Source organism: Helicoverpa zea, chromosome 11 (assembly GCF_022581195.2).
Source record: "Helicoverpa zea isolate HzStark_Cry1AcR chromosome 11, ilHelZeax1.1, whole genome shotgun sequence".
NCBI classification, from domain to species: Eukaryota; Metazoa; Arthropoda; class Insecta; order Lepidoptera; family Noctuidae; genus Helicoverpa; species Helicoverpa zea.
Genome location: NC_061462.1, coordinates 7474549 through 7493834, shown reverse-complemented (window position 1 = coordinate 7493834; position 19286 = coordinate 7474549). Strand labels below are relative to the sequence as shown.

The following is a 19286-nucleotide window of genomic DNA, read 5'->3' as shown; positions in this document are numbered from 1 at the left end:
GTGCCCAACAGTGAGACGATAAAAAGGCTGATATGATGATGATGAAGTAAATAAAAGCAATTTATTTAAGTGAATTGTGTAAACAAAGTTATCTAGTCGACTGTACATACAACGTTCACTAACGAATGTAATAGATATGAACACCCACGAGTAATGGTGATACCTAGTATCTTTATACCTACTGAGATTTGATTTCAATGCTGAAGCTTGATTGATTTAATTGAATTTGATTTGATAGAGTATCTGTTGCCTGATTAAATTGAAATCATCATCATCCTCCGAGCCTTTTTCCCAATCATGTTGGGGTCGGCTTCCAGTCTAACCGGATTCAGCTGAGTACCAGTGCTTTACAAGAAGCGACTGCCTATCTGACCTCCTCAACCCAGTTACCCGGGCAACCCGATACCCCTTGGTTAGACTGGTGTCAGACTTACTGGCTTCTGACTACCCGTAACGACTGTAAAGGATGTTCAATGACAGCCGGGACCTACAGTTTAACGTGCCATCCGAAACACAGCCAATGGTGTCTAAGATATACTTAGAAAGTACATACAGACTTAGAAAAGTTGCATTGGTACTTGCCTGACCTGGGATCGAACCCGCGCCCTCATACTTGAGAGATTGGTCCTTTACCCACTAGGCCACCACGACTTTTTATTGCACGAAACGGCCTGATTAAATTGAAATAAGGGGCCAATTATAGTCAATTTATGTACCTACTTTCTTACGTGCGATATAGTAAAAAGCAATTTAGTTTGTCATAATTTATGAAAATAGGCAATTTATTTTCTCATACTACAAGTTGTAAGCCTGAGCAAAAATAATTGCTTAAGTTACTTATTCTTACAAAAACTTAGAGTAGCTATAACTTACTTAGTTAAAGTGTAAACATTCAGTTAGTATTTTATGACGCCTAGCACGTACCTTACTATTATTTGCTAATTATTTTCAAGTTGCCATAAACTGGCTGTAAAATGTAACAGGCTGAAAACTATACAGTTATTCTGACATAAAATAGATCTGTAAATAACATTATGTTATATACGTACCTATTTATTATTTTCTTAGCTTGTTAATAATTAAACACAAGAAAAAAAGATTTTTGACTTCTCTTTGTGCGTTTTTCATTTTAAAATTCATACTAATTTATTCATTGTGTTATTCATAAAATCCTGACAGTTAAGTTCAAGAGGCAGACATTATTTACGGTAACTAACTTCTCCTCTTTCATACTGTATCACTATTAGCTGTAAATTCAGGCTTCACACTAAAAATATTTAAGTAAGTATATTATTTAAACGGAAAACTTTAACACGCGCGCATCACTGATTGTACCTACACACACATACACAAACTTGAACTATTGATAAGGGTCAACGAACTATACATCCATAACTATTACTTGATTACATCTGTCTATATATTACAATTTATTCAATTGCCATTGGACAGGAGAGCGTCCCGTTTCAATTGTTCTATTAAAGAAGGCGACAATTTTCATTTAAGGTTCAGAAGGATAGAAGTTAATTATTATTTTCAAAACAATATGGAAGTGTGAATGAGTTAAGTTCAAGATTAAGACTACAACTAGGTATATACAATACTAGTCGTTTTCGCGCAGTTTCACCCGCCTCCGGTGGGAATTACTGCCGGTACCGGGATTAAATATAAGAAGAATGTAGCTTTCCAACAATGAAAGAAATTTAAATCAGTTCAGTAGTTTTGGACCCTTTAAGTTACAAATATACAAATGTTTCCTCCTTCTTATATACGTAGCTGTATAGATGAAGTACCTACCTAAGTCCTTTTTATCCGCTCAACCTAAGAATACATGATAATATGTTTTACTTTAGTAGGTACCTAAGAATACCCATGTCTCTAACTACATCTTATAAACCGAGTAATTTAAAATAAAATTCCTTAGCAAACTCATCTGCGTACAAATGCCTACACAAACGATGCCACATAAAGGTTTTACACAAACAAGCCTATCTATATCACCGCTATAAGTATAAATAAGCTTAAAACCGCCCGAGAATAAACAAGAATATATTCTTTGAATAAATACAGAAGAGGTTGGTTGGTATTCATAAAGGAAACTAAAGTCGATCCAACGATACCAGACTCGGGTTTTATCCGACAATTTAAGAGACAGGGATGACATTGTCGGCGATATGCGACCAGCAACAACGTTGCATTCTGTCCACTTCTTTATGTAAAAGTACATTTTATGTTTCAGCTGATATCAAAGAATTTACATACAACTTTATATTTGGATACGGTGCCCTTTAAGCGTACCAACTTTATTTTTTCTTCTTTCTTTTGTTTAATTGAGAATCGCGTGGTTTTTGTTTTTATTTCAGCACGTCATGCGATGGAAAACGATACGTAATTATGAATTGCCTACATATTCTTGCGTTTAATGAGTTTTACTTTGTTGCTTTGTTTGGTTTAATTTTCTATGGTTGAATATTATAAGATTTGCTATCAGTTTTTATTTCCGTGTGACTAGTATCATGAAAACTGAAAAATGTTTTGTTACAGGGTAGCTTGCCTTAAAAATTGCTCAGTAATAGGTAGGAATACTTTTCACTTTAAATTTATTTATAAAACTAATGTATTTCTCACGCTTACTCGAAATGAATACCCATAAAAATATTTATTAAATAATCTTGTATTTATTATAACTCTATATAAGATATTAAACTAACGCTGTTAATTTAACCTTTAGATAAATAACAATGTTGCTAATTATACTGATACACTTAAGTGGTTTAGAAGATGCCGCTTTAAATAAATGTCATTACTTATATATCTCATTTATATTACGAGCTTTAAATGCCTAAGTAAACTAGGCTAGTTCAACTTCAGATAAAATTGAGCTAATCAATCGATTTGTAAGCTTGCACACCTTTATTGAACAGGTATTGGTATTTAAGTACTAAAGTTTTATAATTACAACCAGTTTTTATCAATCCATTTGAAATTCAATTAATTGCTTTTGAGATAACCGCTCCCTATTTCAGGCACATAAAACGTTAAAGTAAATACCTAATCAACATTAATAAAGAGTGTATTTGACACTAGACATTTTCCCGCGGCTTCAACCGCGTCCTGTGGGAACTACTGCCTGCACCGGGATAAAACATAGCCCATGTCACCTGGAAAGAGTGTAGCTTTCAAACAGTGAAAGAATTTCTTATATAAGTCCAATAATTTCAGAGCCTTTAGGTTACAAACAAACAAAAAAATGTTTCCTCTTTATTATACCTATTAGTATAGAAATATAGACTACTTCCCTGAATTTGTGTGATCCGACGCTTCAACGCCATCTTGTTTGTTTTTGGTTGCCATCACTTCAATCTAGTAAATCTTCACAGAGTAAGAAATCTTACAGAGATTGCATCACACACTCAATAAGAAGACACACTATCAAACACATCAAATGAATATATGCTACACAACACACTGATAGAGCAGAATACCAATAGGCACTCATGTTACACGAATTTTTAATGTAGATAGGTATACAGGTACGAGTAGGTATATCACAAGAGACTTCCATCTTCAAAGAAGGACAACAACATTTTATTTTGAATTCTCAAAGGACGGCAATGGAAGTTTGGCCATCTATAAATTATTTGCATGTAAATAGCCATCCCTACCGAGTGCCAAGCGAAGCCGAGACACTTTCTAACTTGTTAGCGTTATTTTTTACGAGAACTGGGATTTCTGATTTACATAACACAGAGAAAATGGCGCGAATTTTATTGTTCTGACAATAAAATAAGTGGGATGTAAAGATTAGTTTTAATAAAATATTCTAATATAAGAACTGTATCCCTTGAAATAGGCGTTTGCTTATTTTGAACCCAAAAAGGAGGAGGATTCTCAATTCGTCGGAATAATTGATTGTTATTACATTTTTGAACCTAATTCTGACTAAACAAATGTCTTTAAGTGCCTTCGCAATTATCTTAATAACTATCAAATCCCTAAATTAAAACATATTCTTTAAATATGTTCCACAAAACATACTACAAACAGAATGTAACTCAGCAGGCTCTTACTAACTTATCCCAAACTAAATCCCATACAACTTAAGGAAACAACTCGACAAGAACCCCAAAGCTATCATCCACATTCCCACTGGTTCACTCAAGATGTTCGTGTCCACATTTCCAAGGCAAATGTCCGGGACAAGGCCACTTGGGACCTGCCTGCTCTTGTTATGCAAATGTGGTGACACTACTTACTGGCTTGGACAGCGAGCGTGATGTGATGTTCTAAGATAATGCAAGTTTGAATGTTTTTTTGTAGTTCTGAAATGTTTGGTAATCAGAATGGAAAGTTGTGTTCGAACTATAAGAAATGGACTGTTGAAAACTTGTTGATCTTTTTCCAAAAATGCTCAAATTAAGGATGAAGTACAAAGTCGATATTTTTCAAACATAGATATTATACCTCAATAGAATGTTCTTCATTGCATAGATAAATGAATTCACTGGGATCAATATTTTTTACCTATCTACACACAACCGTTTCATTTATTTCTTATACCTACCTACATGCAGGTATGGGCCTGAAAAATACCTAGTTATATGTTACATGCAATATAATACCTATATGTTATATACTTAATAGGGTTTTGAATAAACAACGACTTAACCCGCATATAAAGTCTCGCCTCAAAACCTTTAATATTTCCCAATCAACGCCTCAATATATTTATACCAGTTCCTTAATTGGTCCTTCGGTCCTCTTAACACCTGTATCAATAAAGAAAGAACCTTATTACCCAGATACAGTACTGAGAAAAACCTTGAATTAAATGTATGAGACTCCAAAAACTTTATCGAAACTTTTAAGATTTTTATCGAACTGGAAAGCTGGGTTTCGATGACATTTTTATGCAAATAAGCATCAATACATGGAACAGTCGACAATGCCCTCTCGAATCGTTTTAAAGAAATTGTTTTCAAACACGAGCCTGTGTTGTTATGTTAATTTTGTGAAAGTTGACTCGTGAAAAAATATCAAAGGATGATTTTGAAACAAACCCTTTGTTGAATTCGTTTTGCATCACAATAGGGCTTGTCAAAGGATGCGTAGGCGTAGAAGTTATAGAAACACATGCCTTGTTACCTCATTTTTTCAATGAATCATTCCATTTAACTTGTAACGGAAATAATTGACTGCCCTAATTAGTGAAAACTTTCAAGAATGCTAGTGGAAAGTAACCAAGGGGAATGATCAATTAGCTGCCTTAGGAATTTCATGGTACGAAGTCACAGGGAAAAAATACCCAGTATAGAATTTATTTGTTTTGTACATAATTACGTTAGTACCTATGTGCCTACGGAACCTACCTAAATAGGAGACCAAAATAGGTGCCTTTGTAAGTCAATTAATATTCAAGTCATGAAATACATGACTGAATTAATAACAGTACAATCGATAACTTAGAATATTTTGCAATGAATAAACAAACAATTATATTTTATTCATATAGATACGTGATCTTGCACTTGCATTGGTAACAATTATTGACAACCTGTCATAAATTACTTCTCACACGAGTGTCACTGTCAGTTATTTAAATTGAATACCGCTTGGTACATACATAATACATGGAGTATATAAAGTCGTGCATTTCGTTCTTAGGTATGGATGTGTCAATTCAGATATCAAACTTGACTCACGGTCATAAAACACAGCTATCTGCACAATGGCAAGGTGACTGAACGCTATTCGCCGAACGTTATCTACATTTATTGACAGCACTTGACATAATGCCTCGCAATGACGTACTGGAAACGTTAAAAAACAATTGAAACAAATGATAAACGGGAACCGGTCACTGGAAGCTCAGTTTCAGAATGATAAGCATGGAGCGATGACGCTACAAAGAGGTGTGGAGGCTTTGGTAGGTTGGTATATCTAATATTCTATAGGTGTATGGGACTCACGTGGCGTGTTGATTGCCGTCGCTTAGCAACAAGTTGCGTGGACGTCGCAGTCGCCGCGAGCACATCGGAAGCACTGCACTACTGCACCAGTCCACCAGTGGCCTTCCGTCTTGCCACTATCACTCGCGTATCTACGCTCGCGAATGCAGACTGATTTTTTCTCGCGTAACGGCCCATTAAACTTGTAGATTTCTATCTCACTCGAGAACACGATAGCATTAAGAGGCGAGACAAAGAAAGGTTGCGGTTTATGGGTTGTTGATAGAATTGGTATCCGCTCGGTAACGTGCCGCCGCCGTGTTGCATATTTTTATAAGATGTAACCTTGTAATGCTGTTAGGATTAAACTGTTTTTTTTTTGCAATAACAGATTTTTTAAGAAACCATTTGTTCATGTTACCGATATAGAAACTACTCTCCATTTTGTAAATATTTATATTTTTAACTACATATTCTAAATATCTGCCGTTGGCATTGATGAAATTTAATGAGATGAATGCATCATAAGAGCGCATGTGTGACACGTGTGTCTACTATATGCCTAGTTAATTCAGTTACGCAATACACAACTGATTATGAAATTTTACAACAATGCAATTAATACCTACAAAATATTATCATACGTAATAAACATTTACATATACATTTCATTACATAGGCCCTACAAAATATTATCATACGTAATAAACATTTACATATACATTTCATTACAGTCCGGATTAACATTATACACCTACATAGAGCTAGACCAAGCTTGTAACAACAAACAAAGCATTAAACTACATGAATACTGGCACATCCAACCCACGTCACGTTTCAGCGTAGCCTACACGATAAGCGCGTAGGCATTCCGTAGGCAAACACGAATTATGTCCCATAATGATCCAGACTTAAGATAGGTATTACAATAATAACTACGTAGGCAATAAAGTAAACTCACCTACTTGACTGCACTTAAACGTCTCCAAAAGCTGACTGCACCATCTACACTACATCGTAGGCACTTGCTACGAGAAACAAAAAACGACTACGAAAAAAAATTCAAATCGAAGAAGAAACGGTTATATCGCCCTCACAAGGTTACGTCGTACGGAATTATAACGCCGAAAGATGTTTAGGAAATATAGGCGTCACCGAGAGCGCAGCCGTACATCTTGCTTATATCGCCTCAGCCAGCATTGGAGAGCAGAACATCAAACGACGTTATGGCCCCCGGACGTGCCGGCCGCGCTGCCTGCCAGACAAGGACGAACTCACCCAACAGAACGAGATAGCACATATTTTTGCACTTTCAATACTTTTATTATTCGCAACACAAACAAACATTCGGATCGAATATAACGCCGCGAATGAAATCAAGTTTTGTCGAGATCAAAGTTTGATCGCAACTTTTTAAGCTGAAGGAATTCAGATGATGGCCGATGTGGGCGGCGCGACGACGTCTCTCACTTAGCGTCGGTGTTTGTTTAATAAAGTTACAGCTCACAAATATTCGATTTTATCTCAATGTATGTCGCTATTTTTATTTACATGTCTTTTATATCGGTGGAGATTGCATTCGAGAACTGATTGAATGACTCAGTCTAAGTTATTTTAAGCAAGTAGGTTTACTTGTTACAAACGTTGAGTAAAATTTATTTATGCAACCTACGGTATTTGGATGAATACTCTGTTATACAAAAACTTTAATTTAATGTACATTAGAAGTTATTTCGCTAAAATTTTTATTGTTTACAAAGAGGTAAGTAGTTACTGCATTTAAACTACTTAATTCATCGTTTTAATTTGCTAAACTCCTAGTAGAATTTACTAGGCCACAGAGCGTCAGTAAAATTCAAATTATACTGCAATGAAAATACTTGAAAATGGTTCTTAATTTAAAGTGGCTGAAGTTGACAGCACAATTTATATGATAAGAAGTGAACCACATAAATAGGCGAGTATATAGTACAGCTACGCGCCAAACGCAAGCCAAGCGTTTTATTTACATTCGCGCAAATTGAATCCTTGGTTCGACGCCAAGAGGAAGCTCGTTCACATATTCATCCAAGCGGAGGGGAGGGAGAGGAGGGGATGGAGGGACGAGATTCGATTTGCCTAATAGCAGGCGCGAGGTACGGAGGGCACACTCAATTACTCAGAGTGGAGGTGTCCCGAAGCGCCCCGAACATAATTACATTATCTGATAAACGGTTAGAGCCCCAATTTCCCACATGTGTAAATTTTCTTTTTTAGCGCTCTAATAAAAGGGAATTTATTTTATATGGTAACACGCACTGATTTGGTAAATCTAAGTGCTATTCACAGCCTACTTTTTAATATTTATTTTCTATCTACCTATTCCTTTCATGCTGATAATTATATGTGAAAACTTAATTGTTCAGTTTACTTTAGGTATTTTTAGCTCAAGTTTAATCAACAATATATTGAAGTACAGTTACCACAGTAAGCTGGAACTGCTAAGTACTCCAACCTGTTCCCGTCGGAGCCTGCAGCGATCAACACTATACTTTACACCCAGTTACAGTATCTTGTCTCATTTCTCCGTAATTCGCACGCATTTTTATATAAACCGAGCTTTAATGAAAAACTCAATGTGTACTGAATTTTTTCTTGGTAACAATTTCAGTAAAAAGGCTTAATGTTAGGTACTTCTTACACAAACCTTTGTCGCACGGTTTTTGATGATTAAAGGTTGTTCACGTCTGGTTTGGAGTTTATAAATAAGTATGTTTGTACCATAAATGTCTGAAATGGAAGCCTCCATGTGTCGCTAAAGTGTTAACGTTTCGCAAGAAGTGGTAATAATGAGCCGGTTTTGGCATTCAATGTCAAAAACCAACTGTGAAACTTGACAGTCATTCTGACATCACTTAAGTATACATTTTACTTTGTTTTTGGAAAATAAAAACTTGTAACTTGCCAGATGTATTATGCAATGGATGGTAAGGTGGTTATTTTCAACTAAGAGCTAAGTTGGTACAAATAGAAAATCTTGCTGCTGAGAAGCTGAAAATAATTACCTTGATTTGAATTAAATGTTTATTTAAGTTTAAACTCATTTACACAGACAACCTTTTACCTAGACCTTACAACTGACTAGCATTTATAAACATACTACAACGTTCACCTTATACTGTAGGTAATTACAAGTGAGAGTTACATTCAACTAACCTTATTAACTTTCTATGTTGTGATCGGCCGCTAAACGAGGGTTACAACATACATTTAATACTCACTATTTATTTATAGACAGCGTATAATTACTCAGAAAATACTGTTATTGCTATAGACTGCACATAGGTATTATTTCCAGTGCCGAGCGGTTTAAAAAAAACAATTGCGTTTGTCACGTGAGTATACAATTTTCTTCTAAACCTATTATTATTGCAAGTATATAGGTATTAATTCTTTTATATTTTTACTGAATGGTTTCCAAGATGTTTTCACATACTATGTTTAATGATTAGCTTGATATCTATTTATCATCGAAGTTAGACAGTTTAATTATAGTTTACTTTTAGACATTGGTACATAAGCCTCCCCTTACGTATGCAAAATATTCAGATCTAAACTTAATTCCGTAGTTAGTATCAAAAGAATAGTGCAAACACTAACATAAAGCCTTACCTAAATTATATATTTAAGTATTTTTAACCCTAACCCAAAATTATGTTACCAATCATAACTACCTGCTTAGCAAGGAACCTACGTAAAAGGCACACAAAATATTAATGTTAAATATAAATAAGTATAATCCTGCAACGGCTATCAAAATGTTATTCGCTTTTACACTAATAAAATGAGAAAATCACACCAGAATAACTCAGGATACCAACTACTCTACCTAAATGTCAGGATTTCGCAATATCATACGATATGCATACGATGACTATTGAATATTAACAACTCGATGCACATTTCTGAGGCTAACATACCCATAACATGGACCTTCCATAACACTAAACCACTGATTTCATTACAACCACATATTTACTTTGTAGGTACACAAAGTACATTGTTGCCATAATATCACTGCTTAAGATATCAGAACGGAATAAAAATGCAATGGAAAGTGTAAAATACTGTCGATATTTTATTCATAATATTATCGAAGAGGTGCGCGCGCGCCGATTTACAGGGCTCCGAGAGGACGCAGGGTTGACGTCGGCCAATGGAAGCGAGTTCTACATTTAAACTGAAATGCGTCCAGTTGGTGAGAGACGTGATATTTTCGTTGGTTAGTGTTTTTGTAGTTTTGAGCGGGGCAGGGGGAAGGTCTTGTTATACTGGTGGTGTAATATGAAGTTGTCTCGGTTCGGTTCATTTATATGCTAATCGGCGAGGAGGCGGCGTGTTCTACAATAACCGGTAGGGCAGGCGCAGTGTAGGTGCATACCACTCAGGTTACTTTGTCGATTATCTCGAGGATACAGATTTAAGGGTATCGATTCAAATCTCCGTCGAAAGTGTCCTTTTTTTGGAATCTTTTCTTGAATTTGTTATTTGGGAAGTAACCGTATCGGTTAGTCACGAACGAATTTATCAAGGGAAAGATAAATACCCGTGTTTGGTGCTAGGAAAAAAAAACCTCGTCTTACCTACAACATAGACTTATTGGTCTATGCCTATAAGTACAGTTTACTTAAGCGCATTGCTGATGCCATTTATGAACGAACAATCATGGGAGGAAGTACTACAAATACTGAGTCTAGTAAATAATTACTAAGCTAGATTTTATTTTTACATTCTTGTGTGTATACTAGCGTATACTTACCTGCTTATATTTAGAAGCCAGTAAGTCTGACACCAGTCTAACCAAGGGGTATTGGGTTGCCCAGGTAACTGGGTTGAGGGGGTCAGATAGGGCAGTCGCTCCTTGTAAAGCACTGGTACACAGCTACATCCGGTTAGACTGGAAGCCGACCCCAACATAGTTTGGGAAAAAGGCTCGGAGGATGGATGACTTACCTGCTTATATTTATAGATACAATTAGGTAACGTTCTTGAAGTTGATTGTTTCAATGTTGTGTGCTCCCTGAAAATAATATTTGAAGAAAAAAAAAACATCCACTCCTTCATTATTACCTATAACTTTATTTATTTCGAGCGTTCAAGTTTTCTGTAGAATAATTTTAGGTCTGCAAAACCAATCTAATAATAAAATAGTTCTAACCTTAGGTACTGGTGTGTTAACATTGTTAAACGTATTACCTACTTACATTATAGTTTGCTTAATGCTGTCTCAGATAAGATATGTCCTATAGAACAAGTATTTACGAGTACCTAGGTATTCTATTATCATTACAGTTCCTGTGACCAATTATCAACTTTGTAAACTAAGAACTATTAACTTTAATTAACGTTCTGCCTACCACATAATAGACAGTTGATTTTATTAGAATTTTACATTGTAAGTCGAGCACTAGAACATTATTTACGGCTAATAATTGTCTATTAGCGAAGAACCAGTCCTGTTGGCATTGTATTTAAGAATATTCCGCTGAGATCTATGCTTAGTGAACCTATAAAATATTATCGATACCTTAAGTAGGTACCTAAATTGATTGTATTTAGACATTCTTTAGTTCTTTATGTTGTATTAGATATTATAACACATATTGTTTACTGTATTGAATTATTCGCTCAAATAAACACTTACAAAAAAATCCAATACTTACTTAGTTTTTTCATTAAGGCTTTACCTAGGTACCTACGTGAAATGTAATGTGAGGCGCTGTTTGGGCCCTCTTATTTTATTTTAAGAAAATCTATTCGTAGGTTCTCAATACGAATTTAAGTTGTCGATATGATCCATTTCTGATTTGCATATATGTTGTATATACAAACTCTTCATTCATTTATGACAATAAATAAAAACTATTATGAACTGAAACAGTTACTTCCGTTCAAATATCTTTGATTTGTTATCCTTAAAAGTAGCTACAACAGATTCAAGGAAAGGAAACAACTCGCAAGTCTTAAGAATGAAGGGACAAACCGAGTTCTAAGAAAACTAAATACAGACACCTTTACGCCGCTAGATGGCGCGATTATTTTTTTCTATCAAGGTAAGTTTGTATCAAATATTTTCTGTTTTCAAAACGGCTGTGCCGAGCTGTATACTATTTCAAAATAAGGGACAAAATAATAATGCCTGCTATAATATAAAATATTGATGTATTCAGCAAAAGGAAAATGTTCAGTTGACTGGTTTTGAGAGGGCGCTTTATGTTTTCAGTGTGTCAAGCTAATATCATGCTTATGTCAATGACGACAAAGCATTATTTCCCTTGATACAAAATTTTCTATTTACACTGCTGCGTCGAAAAACAAAGGGATCCGTATTATTTTACGATTTTCGATAGAATTTGAATGTAAAATAGATCAAATTAAATGCTTGCACACTTTCTAGTTTAGACACACAGGATACGGAATTTTATCAATTTTAATTAAGTAGTATTGAACACGCAAATTAAGTAGGTAGGTAGGTACATAACTGGCATATAGGTATAGTGCACACCAATCGTTTTATAGGGTTAAAACCAGCTGATATCAGTTAATTTGAAAATGGTAATTGCAATGAAAATTAACAATTGCAGGTAACCTGTGTTGATAGTAAAGTTCTAATTGGAATCCATATTAACACGACAGTAGGTACTTAGGTACCTATTTTTCATTTTCGTGTTATTTTTGATCTTCCTTCCTTGCAAAGTGATTCTAGTGATTTTTTTTTTCAGAAACAATTTCAGTAGGTACCTATTGCTAAGCTTTTATTTAAGGAAGTATGGCTATCTTATTAGACACCTAGACAACTACATTACCCAGTTTAAGATAGGTACGTATCTATCTATGCATAGGTATCTATCTACCTATACCTACATACTTACAAATGTCAAGAAAACTGGACTACGCTAGTAACTACTATGAACTAACAATTTAATACTACAAGCTTGAGCTTCATCGAAACTAAGAACCTCTACTAAGTTCGTACACTATCTACAAATGTTACAAATTATAATGCTTCTAGTTCATTGCTGTTTTTGTACGCCTTTCTGAAACATCTAGCTTGCATAGGCAGCAGTGGATGTTTCACAATATAATAGTCAACATTAAACTTTTGAAGTGGAGCTTTTACGAAGCTTGTTTTTTTTTTCTACGATATACCTTCTTAATTTCGGTTTTAGTTAGGTACTTACGATTAATTTCTGACGTCTTGGGCATTTTGTTCATAACCTAGTTCTTGATATTTTTAAAGAACTTTAATGAATTCTGATAACTTCTAAGGGGCTTTGAGCAGGCATACAACTATTTCAAAATAAAAAGCTTAGATAAATACTGAAATCTGGTAATATATCAGATCATTAATTTATTACATTTATTTATTCAAAAAGTTTTCAAGCATATAACGAGGGTATCTAACAATGTCTCTTTACAAAGAAACGATAACCAGTGTAGGAGACAGAAGATCTTTCTATCTCCCTTCAGAAAAAAACCTTGAATCTGTCTATTCTTTAGATTTGTAACTCTGTTATTGAGTGAAACAGCCAATGTGAACTAATTAATATGCGAATCAGATATCTTGCTAATAGATTTCGAAATTGTCATTAAAACTGCTATTATGACTATAGTTCTACATTAAGGTTTTTGAACTAGGACACTTATGTGCCAATCTGATTTAGACCTAATTTAAAAGATCAGTAAGTACGTTTTTACTTGAAGTTTGGTGAATGATAGGGAAAATGGATATGCTGAATGAATCACGAGTGTACGGGAAATGCTGTTTCAACCAACAATACAGAATATTTCATTTTCAAAAAGGAAAACTCAATAGGGTTACAAAAGAAAAAATGACCGAGACACGACGAAATATTTAATTTTTTCCCCTTTCATACATTCTCTTTCTAAATTCGTCATAAAACTGTGGAGAGCACATTCATGTTTAATTATACATTATACTTAACAAAACCTCACATTTTCTGGCGTGATTAACTACATTAATTTAACTGTACAATAATAATTACGAGACCTTTAATTATTACAATTATATAGTTTAGGTAAGTATGGTTCTAATCGTAGTATCTACTGAAATCGTTGAATAATACACAGTCAAGCTGTTCTGTGGCTTTTATCTGAAAAGCAAATCACTATTGTGGATCGAGGAAGCAATTTTTGATTAAACCGTTAGTACTGATTACTCTGCCGGATGGATCATCGAGAGAGTATATTGAATACCTGAATAGATTGATACGTTCATGTATTGCTTTTCAGATAAACTTGATGAAACAAAGAGGATCCGTATTCTGATAGTACAATACAATAGATGATGCTTCAAAATGTCATATTCGCTAACATTAGTCTTCCGTTCGTCTAAGTATCAGCAAAGGTTCATTAGATGCCTCGCTCCTCATTTATATAGAAATTCGGTTACCTAGACGAGGTCGCCCTTTTGTACAAAAACACCTAATTTTAATTCACTATATCATTACGGGACAATACAGATTTAATGAATTAGATCCGAGGAGTAAACTACTAAGTTTACAATAAAACATTTATTAGGTACATAGATATAAAATAGGTAGCTAAATAGTACAAGATATCTTAAGACTGGGTGATTTCACTTGACCACTAGATGAAAATTCAAATAATTTCAAATAAAAAGTACCTAGAGTACCCAATTCGTTCGATGTAGAGCAAGATACGTTTATAATAGATTGTAGTTATACTCGTGTATAAATAAATAATAAAATATTTAACTAAAACAAAAATAAAAATAGTAATAGACAGGCTAAAGCGAATAGTACAATGATCAATAGAGGACAATATTAATGCACTTGCCCATATTACCTAATTAATTGATTATAACATCAACTTCAATATTTAAAAAAGTCATAACAGTAACTTAATGTATAATTCTACTGGAACCGAGTTAAAGCTTTGTCAGAAATCCATAATTTAAATAACAAAATTTACGAATTATGAGATAAGAAATTAAACAGTAATAAATATTTGATCATAATGCGATTTCTATATCATGTACACATATGCGATGCGTCGATGGTAGTGACAGGTACGTAGTACGTAGCAAGCGGGCTGCATCTGTCTCTTAGTCTGTCGGGAGTGAACAGGTCGCGAACTTAATTATATCTATAACTGCCACCAAAGCAACCCGAGTCGTTCAACAATTTGGTAACGAAAATAAAAGTTAACTGATTAAAGACTAATCCACCTTTCGAACAGCGATACGAATACAACAATAAGCAGTCTCACAAAATATTTTACAAAATTTCTTTTCAATAAACTATCTAGAAACTATAATTCATCGGTGACGTCTTTAATATTTCGTAATTCGTACTTAAATAAATTTCAAATACATAATCAGCGCTATTACTAGACATTATTAATATCAGGAATCGTTATCTACTCATGTATATACTTAGTCTCGTTAAAATTACAGAACATAATTTCGTAATTAATACTATACACAAATCGACAACACAATATTATCTTAGTGCGAGATTCTCTGGGACTGAGGCGCGGCCGGCACCGGAGCGTCCACATTACGTACGACACGGCATAGCGAACAACCGTCTAGTCCATCGGTAACGAACCTGAGCATAGTCTTCCTGGAACCTTAAGTACGAGCACATTCCACACTAATGTCCTATGGAACTCTTCCTTCCCGGCTGCTTAGCTGGCTATACCGTGGTGAAGGGGGTAAGTCCCAGAGAAGGGCGCGGGTCACTGATGGTGCTTGGGCGGCGGCGCGTGGTGCAGCGCCACGTGGTGCGGCGCGTGGTGGTGCCCGCCGTGGTGGTTGTGGTTGTTCGCGTTCGAGTTGTTGTTGTTGTTCTGCGCCGCCTGCGCCGCCTGCCGCTGCGAGTTCTTCTTGTTCTTCATCCGTCTGTTCTGGAACCATATCTTCACCTGCCGCTCTGTCAGGTTCAGATTTCGCGCCAACTCCCACCTCTTCTGCTTCGACACGTAAGCGTTGAAGAGGAACTCTTTCTCTAGTTCGAGGGTTTGGAACTTAGAGTAGGGTTTGCGTTTTTTGCGGACAGTCACTTGGCCGGTCCAGTCGAGCGGGTTCGAGGACCCGCAGCCGACGCCCACGCCCACCGACATCGACAGGGAACCTGCACAAACAAACCACGTGTTTTACTTGGAACGGGTGAAGCTTGAACAAAATTAGACATCGGTCAGACACATGCTCTAGTTCGAACAAACAGATCTTATAACCTCATCAAATAGTGTCGAACACGTAAATATCCGTTGGCACGACTATACTCTGTAATTGCAACTAATAAGATGCATAAGTACTTCTCAACTAATATTTTCTCACTATTTTCAAATGGTTTTCTTCGCTGAATACATTTAATTAGCACCACAAAACCATTTGAATTGCTTTCTAGGACCTTAGTCATTCTTATTCGCTCCGCTATTCGTTAATTGTCTCGGGCAGAATGCATTACAAACTGCACCGGCTGCACGTTTCGCTTTTAACTAGCTATTTCCATGCCGTGTTCATAGAAACAATTGTGGGCCGGTACGGCGCGTTAGAAGTTAACACACAGCGCGATTTATGCGACCGGTCCTTTTGATGAGATCACCCGCAATAAACTTTGTATGCGATCCGCGACCTTCTCGATATTCGATGCGTGCAACACACTGCACCATTTCCTATTATTCAAAATGGTACACGTATGAACATTGCGAAATAGATGCCTCATTGTCTAGCGGATGGATATGACCGGGTGTCGTAAGACGAGCTTGCATCTCAAGCCTCACATTGTGTCAAACAGAAATGAGCGCTTTCCTCAATCATGCTCAAGCTTTAAGACAGTTTACTTTCGAAAGAATGACAAATTAACTCCGCCATGAAAACGTTGGTTTCGAAAGTGGAACTTGTGTATGGATTTTCTATTTCATGATGTATAAGATGTAATCGGAGGAAATTACCACTTGTGTTGCTGGCGACATGTGTATGTAATAGAAATTGTTCGTGTTGAAATAATCTCTGATATAGTTGGAACCATTCCGTGTTATCGAATTCGAATGAGATTTATAAACATGGCTATTGACACTTGTATTGCAAAATATTTTACTCTTTTTAAATTGAAAATATGTTTTTGCAATATTTTACTTTTGTATTTGGAAATTGTGAAGTCGATATGTTTTATGATTTATTGCGGTCAGAGGCTGAATTTAAATTCAAATCATCTTTTGAAATGAACGTACTCGTACGTTCCTTTTTACTGGATGTTTACCAATCCTTTCTACCCACTCGAGTAGCGTCATCCATCTTTATTGAAGTTATTACTTTAAGGGGCTTACACAACGAACGAGCACATTTATTTCGACGAGAAACAATCAAATAATATTCATAACCTACCGCAACAGTGACCCGTTAACCGCTGTGATTTATATCTTTCAAAGAGCTCTTTGAATATTGATTAAATAGCACTAATGTGTCAATATGTAGGTATTGTAATGACGTTGTAAGATAAGGTCCGTGGCAAATATATTTGGTTACTTAAACCTTAAGCAAATGTGTTCATGAAAATTGACCATAGACCAAGAATGGGTTACTTTAATTGGTACTACGACAACAATACTGTCAATTAAAGAAAATTAGTTAACATGTGTCGTGCAATACAATGGTATCGATTGTATTATCTAAGGTGACAATTTAAATTAATTTACATGAATAACTTGTATTAAGTAAGGCTTGGGACTCTGATATAAAATTATAGAGGAGCACTGGAAATGATTCCGATCTTTTTACAGCACTATTTATTACATAAAATCATTTTATTTTATTTGAAAAATATTACAATTTAAAATATTTTTAAAACTTTTTTTAAATGTCGAAATGAAAAACTTGATTAACAGAAGTTAATGAGTGGTATAAAAAATAAAAGACTAAGCGCAAGTGTGGTTTCCAGATACAAATGACTCTTTAAAAGAAGCAAGACAATCCATAAAATAAATGAATAGACCGCATGCGATGCAGTCCAAGGCAAAATAATAAGCAAGTGGGCGTAAAACCTTCTAGTCGGGTTCCTTATTCTGTGGAACAAACGGCAATTGTTTAAAGAGAACATAATGACAAGTGGAGTTGTCAATTATGAGGGAATAGGTAGCGATCAGGAGCTATAAAAGTGCGGGTTCTCTTCGACCATAAAAGTTTACCTACCCGACCGCGGGCTTTGTCTATTTCGTGTACCAGCGTTACTTTGCCAATTCGCTACGGAGACTCTCCGTTATTCCAACGGCATAGGGTTCAAAATGGCACTGCAATAAGTATTCGGTTTCATTGCAGGGCGGCCGAGCAGACGTATGATTGAAAGGAATTTCTGAGTTAAGATGTTTCTTTTGACGATATACCGTGGGACCGCAAATGAATTCCACCGATTTGTTTTCTGTTTTCGTTTATTAAAAGTAAAGCTGTTGTCGATAACAAGTAGGAACCGCGTGGAGTAATAGTTGAAGATTGATGAATGCGTCTGGTGAACGCGAGAAAGCGGAACGCCGAGAGAGTCTCGCTAACGGAGCCATTCCACAAACCGTTTACTAAGCCGTAAATGCACAAATCAAAGTCAATGTCAACCTCAGGTGGGCCGTAAACACACAATCATAAAGTGACGTGAACACTCGTATAACTTTTTCAACAATTGTTTCCTTTTAATGGCCCATTATATGCGCGTTTTACGCAAAATTATGTCAAGTTACACCTCTGCCGTAACAGAGGCGCGATAAACCCATCTTTATGGTTAGGCGGCGATCGAAAGCGAACTAGCGGCGAGCGTTTATGAATGGAGCCTTTTTATTGCTCTCATATTTACATGGCGCTTGTAGTTTAGTAATTACTACTTACTAGCGCGATTTGGGGAAGGAACCAGTATTATTGCATGTATGTGACGTGGTCGTGGTTTTATGATTCATAAAAGTGATATGTATCTACAAGAGCTCGCGAGTATGCACCGGCCGGCCCGTCGCGGTAGCCTCCTAGTTTTTTATCGTCTCATCAACCTGTAATGTGTTTATTGTAGCAATATTTGGTTTATTGCCACTACTCAAAGATCAGTTTATTGTCTTAACGCTCAGGTATCGTGTTTATTTATTAGTTATACATTTTTATTGGCGCTTTATTTTACGTAAACTTTAATTTATTGTCGGTTGTATAGCGCCGTTTTACATTGCCTATAAAAAGGTGCTTACGGTTCATTTTTAAACATTTGTAGCACGTGTTTTGTTCATTCATCAAATTTATGGTGGTCTGTGGGAAAATGTTTGGGTTTGGGCATTCAGTGGCTT

At 35.7% G+C, this 19286-nt stretch overlaps 1 protein-coding gene across 2 annotated transcripts in view; it reads right to left on the bottom strand.

Annotated features, from left to right (window-relative positions):
• Positions 1–13827: 13827 nt before the first annotated feature.
• The window catches only part of LOC124634569 (homeobox protein abdominal-B-like), a 94274-nt gene continuing 88815 nt past the window's right edge, over positions 13828–19286 (bottom strand). For both annotated transcript variants that reach the window (XM_047170187.1, XM_047170186.1), the window contains one exon: positions 13828–16105. In XM_047170187.1, coding sequence (XP_047026143.1) covers positions 15711–16105 — 395 coding nt within the window. In that variant the 3' untranslated portion in view covers positions 13828–15710. The remainder of the gene's footprint in view (positions 16106–19286) is intronic.